Source organism: Salvelinus fontinalis, chromosome 35, assembly GCF_029448725.1.
Source record: "Salvelinus fontinalis isolate EN_2023a chromosome 35, ASM2944872v1, whole genome shotgun sequence".
Lineage (NCBI taxonomy): Eukaryota > Metazoa > Chordata > Actinopteri > Salmoniformes > Salmonidae > Salvelinus > Salvelinus fontinalis.
Window position 1 is genome coordinate 15,782,365 of NC_074699.1, and position 17,225 is coordinate 15,799,589.

General features: G+C 46.2%; 1 protein-coding gene across 1 annotated transcript in view; it reads right to left on the bottom strand.

Moving 5' to 3' along the window:
• Nucleotides 1–17,225, bottom strand: part of LOC129834375 (piezo-type mechanosensitive ion channel component 1-like) — a 79,084-nt gene that overhangs the window by 44,728 nt on the left and 17,131 nt on the right. Inside the window, exon 2 of the mRNA XM_055899296.1 lies at nt 3,541–3,636. Coding sequence (XP_055755271.1) covers nt 3,541–3,636 — 96 coding nt within the window. The remainder of the gene's footprint in view (nt 1–3,540; nt 3,637–17,225) is intronic.

The following is a 17,225-nucleotide window of genomic DNA, read 5'->3' on the forward strand; positions in this document are numbered from 1 at the left end:
AATTTTTTGTTCATTAAAATAACATCAAATTGATCATAAATATAGTGTAGACATTGTTAATGTTGTAAATGACTATTGTAGCTAGAAACGGCTGATTTTTTATGGAATATCTACATTGGCGTACAGAGGCCCATTATCAGCCACCATCACTCCTGTGTTCCAATGGTACGTTGTGTTAGCTAATCCAAGTTTATCATTTTAAAAGGCTAATTGATCATTAGAAAACTCTTTTGCAATTATGTTAGCACAGCTGAAAACTGTTTTTATGATTAATGAAGCAATTAAACTGGCCTTCTTTAGACTAGTTGAGCATCTGGAGCATCAGCATTTGTGGGTTCAATTACAGGCTCAAAATGGCCAGAAACAAAGAACTTTCTTCTGAAACTCATCAGTCTATTCTTGTTCTGAGAAATGAAGGCTATTCCATGTGAGAAACTGCCAAGAAACAGAAGATCTCGTACAATGCTGTGTACTATTCCCTTCAAAGAACAGCGCAAACTGGCTCTAACCAGAGTAGAAAGAGGAGTGGGAGGCCCTGGTGCACAACTGAGCAAGAGGACAAGTACATTAGAGTGTCTAGTTTGAGAAACAGATGCCTCACAAGTCCTCAACTGGCAGCTTCATTAAATAGTACCCGCAAAACACCAGTCTCAACGTCAACAGTGAAGAGGCGACTCCGGGATGCTGGCCTTCTAGGCAGAGTTGCAAAGAAAAAGCCATCTCTCAGACTGGCCAATAAACATAAAATATTAAGATGGGCAAAATAACACAGACTCTGGACAGAGGAACTCTGCCTTGAAGGCCAGCATCCCGGAGTCGCCTCTTCACTGTTGACGTTGAGACTGGTTGAGGACTGGCAGCTGCTGAATGCCTTTTAAAGAAGACTGTCTGTTTGTCAGTTTGTCAGTCCATACATTTGACATGAGATATTCATAAAATTCAACACCTCCATTCAGCGCAAGTGCATCATTTGGGCAATATCAAAAGGGAGCTGGTTAAGTCACCTGCGTGTTTTAGCAGGCCCCAGGCTCTCACTCAAGACCCATACAAAGCTGGATGTAAAGCCCTCTGTAAGTGCCCGTCTACCTGCCTGGCTAACCTGGCATCATCCCAGCGGGCACACAGCTGCCAGCCTCCACAGAGGAAATGAGAGAGGGCAAAGCCACACACCTGAATCTAATCCATGGCTTAATATTGCATAACACCCACAAACATCACCTCCAGCTGTCTAATTGAGATTATAAACTGGGTAGTTTGGATACTGGATGCTGATTGACTGGTGTGCAGAAAAAGGGATACACTGTGAGTTTGGGAATACAACAAATACGGAGCTGAACGTCATTCTACGGGACTTGTATGGTTCAGTGAGAAACATGAATGGTGAAGAATATGGGATGAGCAGCTACAATGGACTCAGGTTTGAACCGACATATCAACAACCCGCCTCTCACTGCATGGAGTGTACAGAAGGACACCAAATTCACAACGAGCAACAATGTGTCTGTCGGCATAATTAAAAAGTTGCGGGAAGAGGGGCGTGACAAAGCTGCCCACAAGTGAACGGCTACATATGGAATGTAACTGTTAGCTAACTAAATCATTCTAATCAATCAATATTTCTTTATAAAGCCCTTCTTACATCAGCTGATGTCACAAAGTGACATGCCTCAGGACACAGGACTACCTGGCCTGATGACTCCGCGCTGTCCTCAGTCCACCTGGTCATGCTGCTGCTCCAGTTCTGTTCTGCCTGAGGCTATGGAACCCTGACCTGTTCACCGGACGTGCTACCTTGTCCCAGACCTGCTGTTTTTACGACTCTCTCTACCATACCTGCTGTCTCTAACTCTGAATGATCGGCTATGAAAAGCCAACTGACATTTACTCCTGAGGTGCTGACCTGTTGCACCCTCTACAACCACTGTGAATATTATTATCTGACCCTGCTGGTCAAGTATGAACGTTTGAACATCTTGGCCATGTTCTGTTATAATCTCTACCCAGCACAGCCAGAAGAGGACTGGCCACCACTCAGAGTTTGGTTCCTCTCTAGGTTTCTTCCTAGGTTCTGGCCTTTGTAGGGAGTTTTTCCTAGCCACTGTGCTTCCATATCTGCATTGCTTGCTGTTTGGGGTTTTAGGCTGGGTTTCTGTATAGCGCTTTGTGACATCAGCTGATGTAAAAACAGCTTTATAAATACATTTGATTGATTAGCTAACGCTATTGTCTTACGTTTCAGGTCACACAAAATGGCAGCAGCTCCCCCAGTTAAAAGAATGGCATCAATTTACAGCAGTGCGGAGCCAACAAACGACAACATGGGCAAGCCAACAATAACATGGGACAATTTTTCCATTTGTGCACAATAAATGGCAACATTCAGATCAACATTAATAAATAATGTGTTAGTCACTCTGAAGTGGCTGGCACTAATGCTCGGTTCTTGCATACATTTAATGTAAGCTTGCTAGCTAGCCTGTGGTTGTTGCATAGCAACAGTCTAGCAACGAGACTTTTGTCCGGTGTAACGAGTGCGCTGAGAGTCGGGAAGCAAGTTCAGGGAGTGAGTGTTTTAATAATTAAAATAAACACGAAACACAAACAACGCACCGACATGAAACAGTCAATAACACCTGAGGAAAGAACCAAGGGGAGTGACAGATATAGGGAAGATAATCAAGGAGGTGATGGAGTCCAGGTGAGTGTCATGAGGCACAGGTGCGCGAGACGATGGTGACAGGTGTGCGGGATAATCAGCAGCCTGGTGACCTAGAGGCCGGAGAGGGAGTATACGTGACATCCGGACTACTTTTTTGGGCGGAATCTATTTATTATGAATTTATTTATTAAAGCAACATTTTCAATTTAGATGCCTTACTGTGATGGCAACCGGTTTTATAAAAGCAAGTAAGACACCTCGGGTGTTAGTGGTATGTGGCCAATATAACACGGCTAAGGGCTATATCCAGGCACTCCGTGTTGCGTCATGCTTAAGCACAACCCTTAGCCTTGCGTAAGCACAACCCTTAACCGTGGTATATCGGCCATATACCACACCCCCTCGGGCCTTATTGCTTAAATAGCTGAGAGGAAAAACCAATCACTTATAAACCTCCAAAGATCCTGTATTTACTGGAGTGTATCAGAGTTGCAGTCCTCATAGGTTTGGAGGTAAAATATAGATAGAAGTTAGTGGTTAAGATTTTGCCATGTAATCTACAGAAGCGGTCTGTCTGAAAGCAATTACAACACAGATGCTGTGGTATGTATGAGGATGTGAACCATGCTCTGAAAACCTGTTTCATCCTTATTTTTTAAAACCACAATTAATTTTGGATCGTATTGCAAATGTTTTGTCTGTGCTCTTCTGTTATATTGCACAACTTCCAAACACCGCACCATTTGATCAACGTCAATCTCAATGCTGCGGTGAGAGATCTCGGCATTCCCACTTACAACCACACCTACCCACCCAAGCTTGAAACTATTAAAACAAGCAGGAGTTACCAAATGACGGGAAGGACTGGCGTGTTGTCTTACCTCGTAGTGTGTGTTTGTTGGGCCACAGGAACCATGGCAGTAGCAGCAGGTAGAGCAGGTAGACCAGAGATAGGGCATTGTAGCGAAACAGGCAAGCTGGGGACACATAGAGGTCAGAGGTCAGAGGACAGGCACGACACAGACAAACATTAGTCAATGACTAATACACAGCAATTTTTCTGAGTGATTGAATGATCTAGGTACAAATCTGTGAATTGAGGTCCCATTGATGTGTGGACTTTTGAATTAACCAGAGAGAGGTGAAAGGGTGAGGGCTGAGACTGGGGTTGAATTGCTTGAGAATGAAGGCCTCTGCCTTTCATCACCAAGCCTCCCTGACACCCTCTGACACTTGTATTGGTTTGTAACCGCATGCCTCACACATCCACACACACCTCCCCTACTGGAAAACAGTGGAACATCTAATGAGTCTACATACAAGCAGGGCTCTCTCAGGTCCCTGTGAAAGCAGCAGTGCTGGATTGTGTTAACAGTAACACAGAGCTGGATGGCAAGCCAACCGTGGCCTGCTCTGCACTAAACATTCCTTTAATAATGATGATGATTATTATTATGCTGATAATACACCAGACCCTGTGATTGTCCAGGCATAAGCTGGTTACTCAGCCTGTGTTCAGTGAACTAGCTAGATGCTGGTCATTTGAGCGGCTGCCAGGGGACACGAGGGCTTTCCAGACCGCCTGCTGGGGCCCTGGGAGGGCTGCCTTCACACCCCTGCTCCTCTTCTCTCTCCGCTCCCCGGCTGAGCTCTGAGACTGGAAGGGGGGAGCTGGGAGCCCAGCGCTCTGATTCCCCTATGCTGTGTTCTGCCCCTTGGGCTCTGGATCCAGGCCTGTTAGAGTCCTGCCACAACCATCCGTCTCACAGCGTTTCATCCTCACACAACCAACTCTCATCTGGCCCTCTGGGTTTGCCCCTCAGTAACCTAAAGTAGCAGGCGTAAAAGAAACGGCTGAGCAGGGTCGGAAGAACCCATAAGCATCCGGTTCAGGCTTCACCTCTTCTCTGCTTTTCCTCTGAAAAACGGATGCTTCCGTTTCCCACTGACCCCACTGAGGGTGGCCCCACAGAGACCCAGCAGGGAAACACAGCAATGCACCGCACAGTGTCCACAGCTGACGGCAGAGAACCCACCCTACACATCACAAACTATCCACCATAATAATGCCTGGCAGTCAGTCACCCAGTACAGTACTGTGTCCCAGCCCTGCAGGCGCTCCGCCCCGGCCTACAGTCTGCTACAGATCTATAATTAACACAACCAGAATGGGAGAACAAAGACAGGCTTTGTCCTATAAGTGAGAGTCAATGAGCTAGCTAGCGTGTGGCCCACAGCGCTGTTTGTTCTAAGGATTTCACTGGCCCACTCCAGGGAGCCTTTCTACTAATTCTGGCTTAATTGTTAGCGAAATTTCAACAGTTCTCACTCTCTCCTTCTTTCATGTGGATCATATAGGGACAATATATATTTGTTATATAACGCGTGCAAAATGTCAAGTGTCATGTGCAGTGTCTTTAGCAAACTCACAGTGGCAGAGAACCTGCCAATGATCTTGAGGATGGACCAGTTAGGCTGACAACATTGGCTGAGGGGCGAGTCACTGCGACTTACTGTTTTGACTTAATGTACATATTCCCATGGTTACCTCACCCACGCATGATGTAATGTGACATGAGCTAATAGCGGGTTTCCCAAACTCGGTCCTGGGCCCCCCCCCCACCCTACCCCCCTGCGTGCACGTTTCGTTTTTTGCCGTAGCACTACACAACTGAATCAAAGAATCAAAGCTTGATGATTAATTGGCTATTTGAATCAGCTGTGTAGAGCTAGGGCAAGAAACAAAACATGCACCTGGGGGAGGCAGCATTTGATGGGCTGATAAAGGTGACAATGTCGACTCTGGTTTACTGGGTCTCTAGTCCCCGCCCAGCCAAGGGTGAGGTCTACCTCAGAATGTGTGTGATTCAAGTTAATCTTTTCAACACTGACCACAGACTGCTGCAGGGAGGTTTTATGGTCAAAGACCAGCAGCCATGTGTCTGTCTCTAATCGGCTGGTTCTGGATCAGAGGGTGAGGTCATTAGCTTCTCATCCCACAATCAACAGGCTTCGACAGAGAGCAGAGAGGGGAAATGCCCCTAGTCTGCTCTTAGTATACTGTAAATATGTGCTGCTAATAGGTAGTGAGAGCTTTTTCCTTTCTATCAATCTTTCTCACCATCATTGAATCTCAAGCATCCTCGCTCGCATGTGCACACATACATTCATACCCTCACACACACTCCTACCCACGCACTAAACCAGCCGGTGACACAGTGCAGAAAAATGGGCCGCAACTCAACTGAAGCAAGGAAAAGTTCAACAGTGTGAGGAGTTCATCCTGCGTTTCCTTCTTTCTTTCCATCGCACTTCATCCATCTCTCTGACTGGCTGGCCGTCTGTTTACCTCCTCTGTAGCATAACCCCGGTGTTTCCATTCCCCTGCCTGCCTGGCTGCCTGACTGCCTGAGCAGCTACACTACACTACCTATTGCACCCAGCTAGGAAAATAAAGGTCAGCAAATCAGGATTACTGTAAGTCAGGGGCTTTAATACTGTATGAACAATGTCCACTGTTCAAATACTGAAGAATCTCCTTATTAACAATCAATGAGAGATGAGCGGTTCGGATGAGTAGCAGTATTAGACGTTCTCAAACAAAGTTTTCACACACACCAAACATCTGTCAATCAGGTGTGGCGTGAGTGGGACAGACTGTCACGACTTCCGCCAAAGCCGGGTCCTCTCCTTGTTCGGGCGGCGGTCAGCATCGCCGGTCTTCTAGCCATCATCGATCTACTTTTCATTTTCCATGTGTTTTGTCTTGTTTTTCCTCACACCTGGTTTCAATTCCCTCATTTGTTGTGTATTTAACCCTCTGTTCCCCCCATGTCTTTGTGTGGGATTGTTTATTGTAAGTGCTTGTGCACGTGTTGTTTGGTGCGCGACAGGGTTTTGTACCCAACTTATCTTGTTTATTTTATGCCGTGGGTTTATGTTATTAAACTGCTCCGGCTATTACCAAGTTATGCTCTCCTGCGTCTGACTTCCCTGCCAATGATTACGCACCCCTTACAGAATCCCACACCAACTATATGGAGTCAGCAGGAGCAGGTGCCTCTGGAATAGGGGTCTCCACCATGCGCATTCACCCCGAATATGCCGATTTGGCTCTCGCCTTCTCCAAAAAGAAGGCGACTCAATTACCACCCCATCGACGGGGCGATTGTGCGATAAATCTCCTGGTAGACGCTGCACTTCCCAGGAGTCACGTGTATCCCCTCTCACAGGCGGATACGGAGGCTATGGAAACATATGTCTCCGAATCCCTGCGTCAGGGGTACATTCGGTCCTTCACTTCACCCGCCTTCACAAGTTTATTTTTTTGAAGGAGGGAGGTCTGCGCCCGTGTATGGACTACCGATGCCTAAATCAGATCACGGTGAGGTACAGTTACCCGCTACCTCTTATCGACACTGCGATTGAGTCAATGCACAGGGCGTGCTTCTTCACCAAACTAGATCTCAGGAGTGCTTACAACCTGGTGCGTATCAGGGAGGGAGACGAGTGGAAGACGGGGTTCAGTATAAATTCAGGGCATTATGAGTACCTCGTCGTGGCTTACGGGTTGATGAATGCTCCATCAGTATTTCAAGCCTTTGTAGACAAGATTTTCAGGGACCTGCACGGGCAGGGTGTAGTGGTGTATATTGATGACATTCTGATATACTCTGCTACACGCGCCGAGCATGTGTCCCTGGTACGCAGGGTGCTTGGTCGACTGTTGGAGCATGACCTGTACGTCAAGGCTGAGAAATGCCTGTTCTTCCAGCAGTCCGTCTCCTTCCTAGGGTACCGCATTTCCACCTCGGGGGTGGAGATGGAGAGTGACCGCATTTCAGCCGTGCGTAATTGGCCGACTCCCACCACGGTAAAGGAAGTGCAGCGGTTCCTAGGGTACGCCAATTACTACCGGGGGTTTATCCGGGGTTTTGGTCAGGTAGCGGCTCCCATTACCTCACTGCTGAAGGGGGGCCCGGTGCTTTTGCAGTGGTCGGCTGAGGCGGACAGGGCTTTTGGTCACCTGAGGGCTCTGTTTACCTCGGCTCCCGTGCTGGCCCATCCGGATCCCTCTTTGGCGTTCATAGTGGAGGTGGACGCGTTCCGAGGCTGGGATTGGAGCCGTGCTCTCTCAGCGATCAGGTACGCCACCGAAGCTCCGCCCCTGTGCCTTCTTCTCGAAGAAGCTCAGCCCGGCGGAGCGAAACTATGACATGGGGGACCGGGAGCTGTTGACTATCGCCAAGGCTCTGAAGGCGTGGAGACATTGGCTTGAGGGGGCTAAACACCCTTTTCTCATCTGGACTGACCACCGCAATCTTGTTTATTTTATGCCTTGGGTTTTTGTTATTAAACTGCTCCGGTTATTACCAAGTTCTGCTCTCCTGCGTCTGACTTCCCTGTCACTGATTACGCACCCCTTACACAGACAGAGTACTGAGATCAGAGATCCTGTGGTGCAGAAACAGAGAGAAAGGCCATGTGATCAAGGGGGCAATTAGCCATCCAGGGAGAGGAGTGGGTTCCTCTTCTCAAAAAGCAGCACTACCTCACTCGGTTGTTCCTATAGGGTCAAAGCCGTAACATCCCAGCCTAGACTCCCACCACCAACGACTCTAAATAGCAGAGCCCATAGACTCTCAAACTATGCATCGGATAGATTCAGGAAATTATGGTAATCGAGATTGGAAAAACCAACAGCATGCCGCAGAGCTGGGGTCGTGACGCATCTCTGAGGAACACACTCGGAGTGTGTGTGTCCCAGCTTGGTCTGTGCCCTGTGCAGTCAAACACGGTGAAAAGCTGTTCTCTTATGCCTAGGGCCTTCTGATGTATGCTCTATGGTAAAACACCTGTGGATTACGCTTACTGTAGCTGGCTCATTTAGAAGTACCATTTATACTCCACAGACATCACACTCAATTAAGTCTCAAGCTCTAATTTGTCAATAATAAATCTGCCAATGTTTGTCCTTTAGAGTTGCCTAGCTATTTCTGGGAATAGTTTACAAATGAATACCTGTGTGTCTCTGGAGCACATCTCACCACCAACATATATTTCAATATAATTCCTCTTAATTAGAAAAAATAATAAGAATGGTTGTTTCTTGAGGGTCTTGATCACTGTCAATCCTTTATCAAACCAAACCATGGACCAAACTACTGACAAAATGAGGCATTGCAAACTGCAAAGACTAACAGGCTTGTTACATGTTACTCTCTAAAATATCTTACCATTACATAGTTGTAGACTCAACAGAAGTCTAATCCTTAATGTCAATAGACAGTCACACTTCATATATACAACATCTAGTCCAACTCCACTCAGTCCAACTCCACCCAGTCCAACTCCACCCAGTCCAACTCCACCTAGTCCAACTCCACCCAGTCCAACTCCACCTAGTTCAGCTCCACCCAGTCCAACTCCACCCAGTCCAACTCCACCTAGTCCAACTCCACCTAGTCCAACTCCACCCAGTCCAACTCCACCCAGTCCAACTCCACCCAGTCCAATTCCACCTAGTCCAACTCCACCCAGTCCAACTCCACCCAGTCCAACTCCACCCAGTCCAACTCCACCCAGTCCAATTCCACCTAGTCCAACTCCACCCAGTCCAACTCCACCTAGTCCAACTCCACCCAGTCCAACTCCACCCAGTCCAACTCCACCCAGTCCAACTCCACCTAGTCCAACTCCACCCAGTCCAACTCCACCCAGTCCAACTCCACCCAGTCCAACTCCACCTAGTCCAACTCCACCTAGTCCAACTCCACCCAGTCCAACTCCACCCAGTCCAACTCCACCCAGTCCAACTCCACCTAGTCCAACTCCACCCAGTCCAACTCCACCTAGTCCAACTCCACCCAGTCCAACTCCACCTAGTCCAACTGCACCCAGTCCAACTCCACCTAGTCCAACTCCTGGCCAGAGAGGCTCTATGTTTCCCATTTGGCATGTCATTGTTTTATAGCTCCTGTGTTGACTGAGGGAGGAGATGTGACTCCTTATCTCCACTGACTTACAGTCAGGGACTCTCCTGTATTTAAATGTTCTTGCCAATCTTTCCAGGGCTTTGGCAGTTTTTCCCTGAACTTGAGGTTGTTTACTGTACGGCAAATAGAAAGGTCTCCACATAGTAATCCTGCTAAGCTGACTGAACATGAACCTGCAATGGAAGAACACTGAAGAGGGAGCTGACCTTTTACACTCAAAATGGTTTTCATTTTCTGGTGGACACTCAAAATGTCATCATCTCCATTAGGCAAAGACTATTGGGAGAGTCCAAGCTGCTGATCTGATCACTGTTCTGCTACCTTAAGATTATGTTTAGAAAAACAAATTTGTATCGCTTCTAAAATCGGCTTCAGTAGATAGTGGGGATTGAATTCTTTAAACTGTATGGGCCTGGGGGCCTCCCGGGTGGAGCAGTGGTCTAACTGCGCCACCAGAGTCTCTGGGTTCGCCCCCAGGCTCTGTCGCAGCCGGCCGCGACCGGGAGGTCCGTGGGGCGACGCACAATTGGGCTAGCGTCGTCCGGGATAGGGAGGGTTTGGCCGGTAGGGATTTCCTTGTCTCATCGCGCTCCAGCGACTCCTGTGGCGGGCTGGGCGCAGTGCGCGCTAACCAAGGGGGCCAGGTGCATGGTGTTTCCTCCGACACATTGGTGTGGCTGGCTTCCGGGTTGGAGGCGCTCTGTGTTAAAGAAGCAGTGCGGCTTGGTTGGGTTGTGCCTCGGAGGACGCATGGCTTTCGACCTTCGTCTCTCCCGAGCCCGTACGGGAGTTGTAGCGATGAGACAAGATAGTAATTACTAGCGATTGGATACCACGAAAATTGGGGAGAAAAGGGTATAATTTTTTTTTGTAAAAATAAAAATAAAATAAAAACTGTATGGGCCTGTCTGTAAAGCAGAGTGAGAGACGAAGCAGGTACGGGGAGTAAAACATTTAATAAAGAACGGACATGGAACAAGACAGGACCAGCATCAGCAAACTAATAATACAGACAAAAAACTATTAATGCAGCAGCAGGGAACAGAGCTGGGGAACTGACAAATATAGGGGAGGAAATAAACAGATGATGAGTGAGTCTAGGTGAGTCCAATATCGCTGATGCGTGTGATGAGGGAAGGCAGGTGTGTGTAATAGATGATAGGAGTGAGTGATGCAGGGCAGTCTGGAAGAGGCGGGAGAAAAAGTGACACAGATCAGCAGTGAAGATCACAGTTTTTAGTGTTTACTGCCAGAGCCAAATCTGATTAAAAGATGTTACCAATGTGCGTAATTGCCACAGGTCATGAGCGACACACTCACAGTGGATCTGTCTAATATCAGAGCTAACGGATCGCAATATCTTCCACCCTCCAAGCATTTACAGTGTTTTCAGTGTAGCGTAGTGGTGCTTCTGAGAACACGTGGTAAGACAGTGACTGTGACAAGCAGTGTCCCAGAGAAACCAACTCAGTCAGTTAAAGGCTCCTCTCACTCAGACAAAGCAGTGCTTTGACAAATACTAAAAGGCAGTGGCGCCAATATGATCCCTGCTCTTCGCTGCAGCTTGCCTTCCCCGGTAGCGTGGCCAAATGCCTGTTAATCAGATGGGCCGACACCCAGTTTTCACGGACCTCACCCTGGTCCTAACAGCAGCTCCTCAATCACATCTTAGCCTCTTCCTGGAGCTAGCTGAGTCATAGCAGAGGCACGGCAACATGACCGTGTCACCACATGTAACATGAGAGAAAGAAAATCAAATACCTAAGGCATGTTCTGCGAAAAGGCAGGCACACCACAAAACACTGTCAACAGAAAGTGCCACGTGACTGCAGCTCACATGTGCATACAGAATAGAGCTACCCCACCGCAGAAACACTACACACTACACACAACTCAGACTGTTCATGGCAGTCACATCAAAGGCGATTGAAAATGACAAATAACCTTTAGCAGCAGAAAACGGAGGGAGGAAGTTGAGAAAGTGAGGGAAAATTTAAGAAGCGAGGCCAACTGCGATCACTCGTTTGGGTCTGTGAGCAAGTGTGTCTGCCTGCCAGGCCCAGTGAAGCCAACAGCTACATGACTCCAGGGGCCCACAGCTGGCCCTCACAGTGACCTCAGTCTACAGGTATGTGAACACAGCCCAGTCCGGCACGGGTCAAAGAGACAGGAAGAGAGACGGCTGGAGAGGGAAAGAGGGGGAGGGTAGGAGAGAGAGGAAAAAAGAGAGATGGAAAGGAAGAGCAAGGAGAAAGGGAGGATATAAAAAGAGGGAGAGGTGGAGGAGTGAGAGAGAGATGATATGGGAGAGGAGTGGGTGAGTAAGCGTCTTGGATGAGCCAAGTGGGTAAAGGGTAGTGAGAGGAGGGATAGATACTGGAAAATGGAAACATTTTCGGGAATAAACAGCAGGGTGCTGATGTCAAGCAAAACATCTGGGAAACTCTAAACTGGCAACTGCGTAACCGTCCTCGTCAACAGTGGCTATGAGTAATCCTGCACTATAATTGGCGCTATAACTGGACTAACTATGACGCTCAAAAAAGACAACACTATATTGATATCTCATGTTAAAGTTTGTTAAGCACACAATGATCCTGAACGCAATCTTATGTTTCTTTCAAATTCATCATGATGGCCTGGTTAATACTGAGCGTAATTGCAGTCTTTAACATTTTTGCTAGATAACACAAGGTCAGATCTTCAAAATGGATAGTTGAATGACATATAGATCCCTCACAGAAGTTGAGTGGATTATGTACGTCACTCTCATACAGCGGTGTGGGTTCAATGGGTCTCGATAGATCCCTGTGATTCCTCCTGACTCTTTGGCTCTGATTAGAATGAGTCACACAGAGGTCTTCCATTGCAGCGGTCCCAGATCTGCCGTCTTCAACATGTCTTGTGTCTTCACTACTATACAGCTGGATGGATGCTCTTATTGAACTCACCAGTGGAAAGTACCGTAACTAGGCTCACTGCAGTCTATCAGTCTATCACCTGGGCACTCACACTGATCCTATTATTCTGCTGGAGTCTGCGTAGCTGAAGAGAGAGGAGTTTAAGGGGAAATGTAGAGAGCAGTTTTCCAGAGATGCCACAGCGTTCCATGATGTCAGCTGAGCTCAGGGAGAGAAACAATGGCTCATGGAAGCCATTAAGTAATCAACTGCGTGTTTAAATAGGAGCCGATCTCCATGTGGACAGTGGGGCGATCAACTAATGAGGACAGCTTTATGTGATAATTAAAATGAAATGGCCAGAATGGATGTGATAGGGCTTTGACAGTTTTACATGCTCTACTCTACTGCAACTCTCCGGTACAGCGGAGAAAAAGCCACGTCCACAGTTGTAGATCCACGGCTTAAAACCATATGATAGCAGCTCTAGATTGCCATATTGCGGGATAGCCTACCTATCTAATCCATTCATATCTACTAGGGCAAATGGGTTGTTCCTGGACTGAGGCCGGCCCAGGGAGCCTGATCCCAGCTCTTCTGTTCTGACGGAGAGAGGAGAAGGTGGGGAGCCAGAGTCAGGGCAGCTCTCCCAGCCAGGCACAGAGCTGGGTTATAGGGGTGAGTGGAGAGAGACAACCCCTCCCTGGAGCACAGGCTGTAAAGGGCTTCCAGGATGATGAATCCCATTGCCAGCTGCTAAAGCCTATAGATCTGGCAGGCCCTGCATGAGGCCTACAGCCAGAGACAATCCCCCTTCCTCTGTCTTTCCCACACACACACTGCACACACTGTATGCTCAAATACTGAGCTTCCCACAAAAATCTTCTTGTGTGCCTGCGAGGAATTGGAAAATAAAAAGCGAGGAGAACTGAGAATCTGAAAGCAACCAGCCCTCCTGTCAGTGTCTGTTCCTGGATAACTAGCGGCCACTCTGACCTCCATTCTCGATAATTTTCACGTTTCCAAACAGAGAAATTCCTTTCGACAGACAAGAGTTAATTTGCTTCACTCTCAAACTTTCCCGTTTCTGCATGCTATTACTGTTATCATTCTATTACTGTTATCTTTCTATTACTGTTATCATTCTATTACTGTTATCATTCTATTACTGTTATCATTCTATTACTGTTATCATTCTATTACTGTTATCATTTCAGAGCGAGCGAGAGAAAGTCAAGAATCATAACATGCCCTTAAGGGTAGCAATTTAAAAAGGATACAAGCCATTCACGTGTGATCCGCAGGACAATAGTAGGGCCTAAACAGAGAAAACTAGACAAAACGAAACAAGCCAGAACAAAGGAGGGAAACTTTGTCAACTAGAATCGCTCTCTGAAAGACACCTTGCCGCTGGAATGAAAGATTCGTAAGCGCCATTGAGTATGTGTGGTGTGTGAATAAGAAATGGGGAACTTGAGCTGCCCTACTGCAAAATATGGGTACTATTCACTCTTATAACCTCCTGAAACCTGAGAACATTTTTCAACAAATCTGAGTCAACTCCTAACAAACTAGCTGGCATGGCAAGAAGTGCATGCTGCCAAGTCAATCTCTATTCATTGTTCATGCACATTGCAGCTCTATGAAACAATGCTCATTCTTCAATCCTCTAAACAATAACTTCCTCTTTGGTTTCCCTTCCCTCCGTGATGGGTGAAACTGTTCTACTTCTGTGACAGCAGACTGGTCTCATAGATTAGACATAGTAAATGTAAATCCGAGACACTCAAATTAGTATAATATGTTACTTTTGGTATGGTTACATAAGACAAGTTACTTCAAACAAAAACGAAAGTAGGGTAATTGGTCGGGGTGGACGAGTGAACATATAACGCAAACATCTAGCAGCCTAAAGGTTGTGTGTTCGAATCCCATCAAGGACAACTTTAGCTACTTACTTTGTTTAGCTGCTTTGCAACTACTTAGCATGTTAGCTAACCTTAACCCTTTCAGCTAACACTTCCCCAAACCTTAAACCTTTTAGCTAACCTTTCCCTAACCCTAACCCCTTAACCTAACTCCTAACTTTAACCCTAACACTAGAGCTAGCTAACGTTAGCCACCTAGCTAACGTTAGCAACAACAAATTGGAATTCATAACATACCATGAGTAACATATCGCATGAATTGTAATTCATAATATATCATATGAATTGTAATTTGTAACATATCATACGAAATGGATGATGGAAATCCACAAATTAATACAATACAAACGTAACATATCATACTAAACGGAGTGTCTCGGATTTATGTACAGAATAATACGAAATGCTCTTGGGTGCCAGGGGAGGAAACAGCTCTGTGAGAGAAGTTTTGCCCTTAAAATAGAAAATAAGCATCTAATACGTTCCCCTTTCAAACACTATGAATATTTCCATTAGTATGAATGTAGTATTTTGTGACAAACAGCCAGGTCTGCCCTTTGGAGTTCTGAATGGCCATGCGTGCTCAAGGGGGTTATTACTATTTCTGCATACATAATAACCCATCTATCACCCTGTTCGAAACGATAAAAATGAACACCACTCTCCACCTATCTGTGGGAGACTTCTCCACCTGATGTACAGAGAGCAAAGGCGTGTGCCATGTGGCCCGAGAAGATAACGGCGCTAGCCAAGCAACCTGAACCGACCCGTCACTCTTTCCCTTCACTCCCTCCCTCTTTCTCTCTTTGACCAGTAAAGGCAGGGGAGGCTCTGAGAACATGTGTGGGGAGGATATTGCACCACCACCTCAATTCAGATCCAGAACTCAAGCGGCGCAGTCAGACGACGGCACGAGGAAGCAATTTTCCATAAAATGGCCCATAACAGAAGTAGCATTCAGCGTGAAGAACAGAATGTGGACCCTGTCGTAAAAGTCAGAAAGCCTTTTGATATGCCCAGCTCTCATCTCAGCCTGCAGCCTGCTCTTTAACACTTCACAGCCCTCTCTCTGACTCTGTACTCTGCCCCTCTCATCATTATCATCATCATCATCTGATGCTTGCCTGCCTCTCCTGACAAGCAGGGAGATCAGGGTCATTATGAGGCATTTTGTAATCCCGTTACTGGAGGAATGGAAAGTAAAAAGCACAAGGCTTGTCAGGGCAAGTGTGTGAGGAATGCTTACAGAGAGGCATAATCTAACATGTTGAATGGTGTGAGTTTTAGCTTGTAGCTCCCACTTGGCTGTAATTTCTTCTTCAGGAGTTTGCAAGGCCATATGGCCGAGTTACAGTTGCAAGAAGTGATGATATAGTTTGAAGTGCAATTATTTTGAAATTCAGAAGAACTACACTTCCCTACAGTGTTTCCTTACAGACTATCCTCAGTCAGGTTCAAAACCAAGAATGCAGAATAAGCATGACTGGACAGAACACAATTAATACTATTGGTATGACCCATGCCGTTTTAACTGACGTACAACATCACACAAACATATGAGCACCTACACTACATATTATCCAAACTAGTGCCCTTAACCTCGTAGCTTTCACCTTTGAAACCCAATGTAAGTCAAGGTATTAATTTCAAAAGAAATATATAGATTTTTGCGATTTACATTTTCAGAGAGCAATTAGAGAGACAAATCCTTTCCATTGCAACAGACCTCCTAATACTTGGCTTGACAGCTCAAAAATAGCTTAACATTGAATTGCATTTAGAGCTGGTGTAATGCTCATCATTCATTCCCATGAAGAGGAGATGAGAAGGAGTGGAAGATCATGGTGAGACCTTAACCCCATAAGTGCATCACTCACACGTCATTGGAAACCAGAGAGTGGGCTGAGTTACAGTGAGAAGACCCTTGAAATGCGTCATCTATCCATGGGTCTAGGGTCCCTCAGCAATATAGCAGTTACTGTAATTATTAGTGCCAGAGATAAGAGACAGCTCTCAAATGGCTCAGACTCAGCAGCAAGCTGTAACACAATGTCCAATATTCATAACTATGTAGACGGGCAGTGTTATACATGTCTCTCATATCACAACTTAACAACTTAACAATTAATCAAATCAGGTTTTTAATGAGCTATATCCTAAATAGAAGCTAAAAAAGAGATGCCTGCCTGCCAAGCAGATAAATTAACCAACTGTAATATCATCTTGCTTAAAGATGTTTTATAAAGGTGTTGTATCATTTCAGCCAGTAGTTTTGAAAGTAGCGCTCACAAGCCAAAAATAGGTCCCTGAAAATGGTGCACAATTGTGTACAGTCATCCATTTCGCACGATATGTTACGCTCTGCAAAAAATAATTGTATGCCATGAGAATAGTATAATAATAGTGAAGACATCACAACTATGAAATAATCATGTAGTAACCAAAAAAGTGTTGAACAAATCAAAATATATTTTAGACTTTAGATTCTTCAAAGTAGGCACTCTTTGCCTTGATAACAGCTTGCACACTCTTGGCACTCTCAACCAGCTTCACCTGGAATGCTTTTCCAACAGTCTTGAAGGAGTTCCCACATATGCTGAGCACTTGTTGGCTGCTTTTCCTACACTCTGCGGTCCAACTCATCTCAAACCATCTGAATTAGGTTGAGGTCAGGTGATTGTGGAGGCCAGGTCATCTGATGCAGCACTCCATAAAATAGCCTGACTGACTCTCCTTCTTGGTC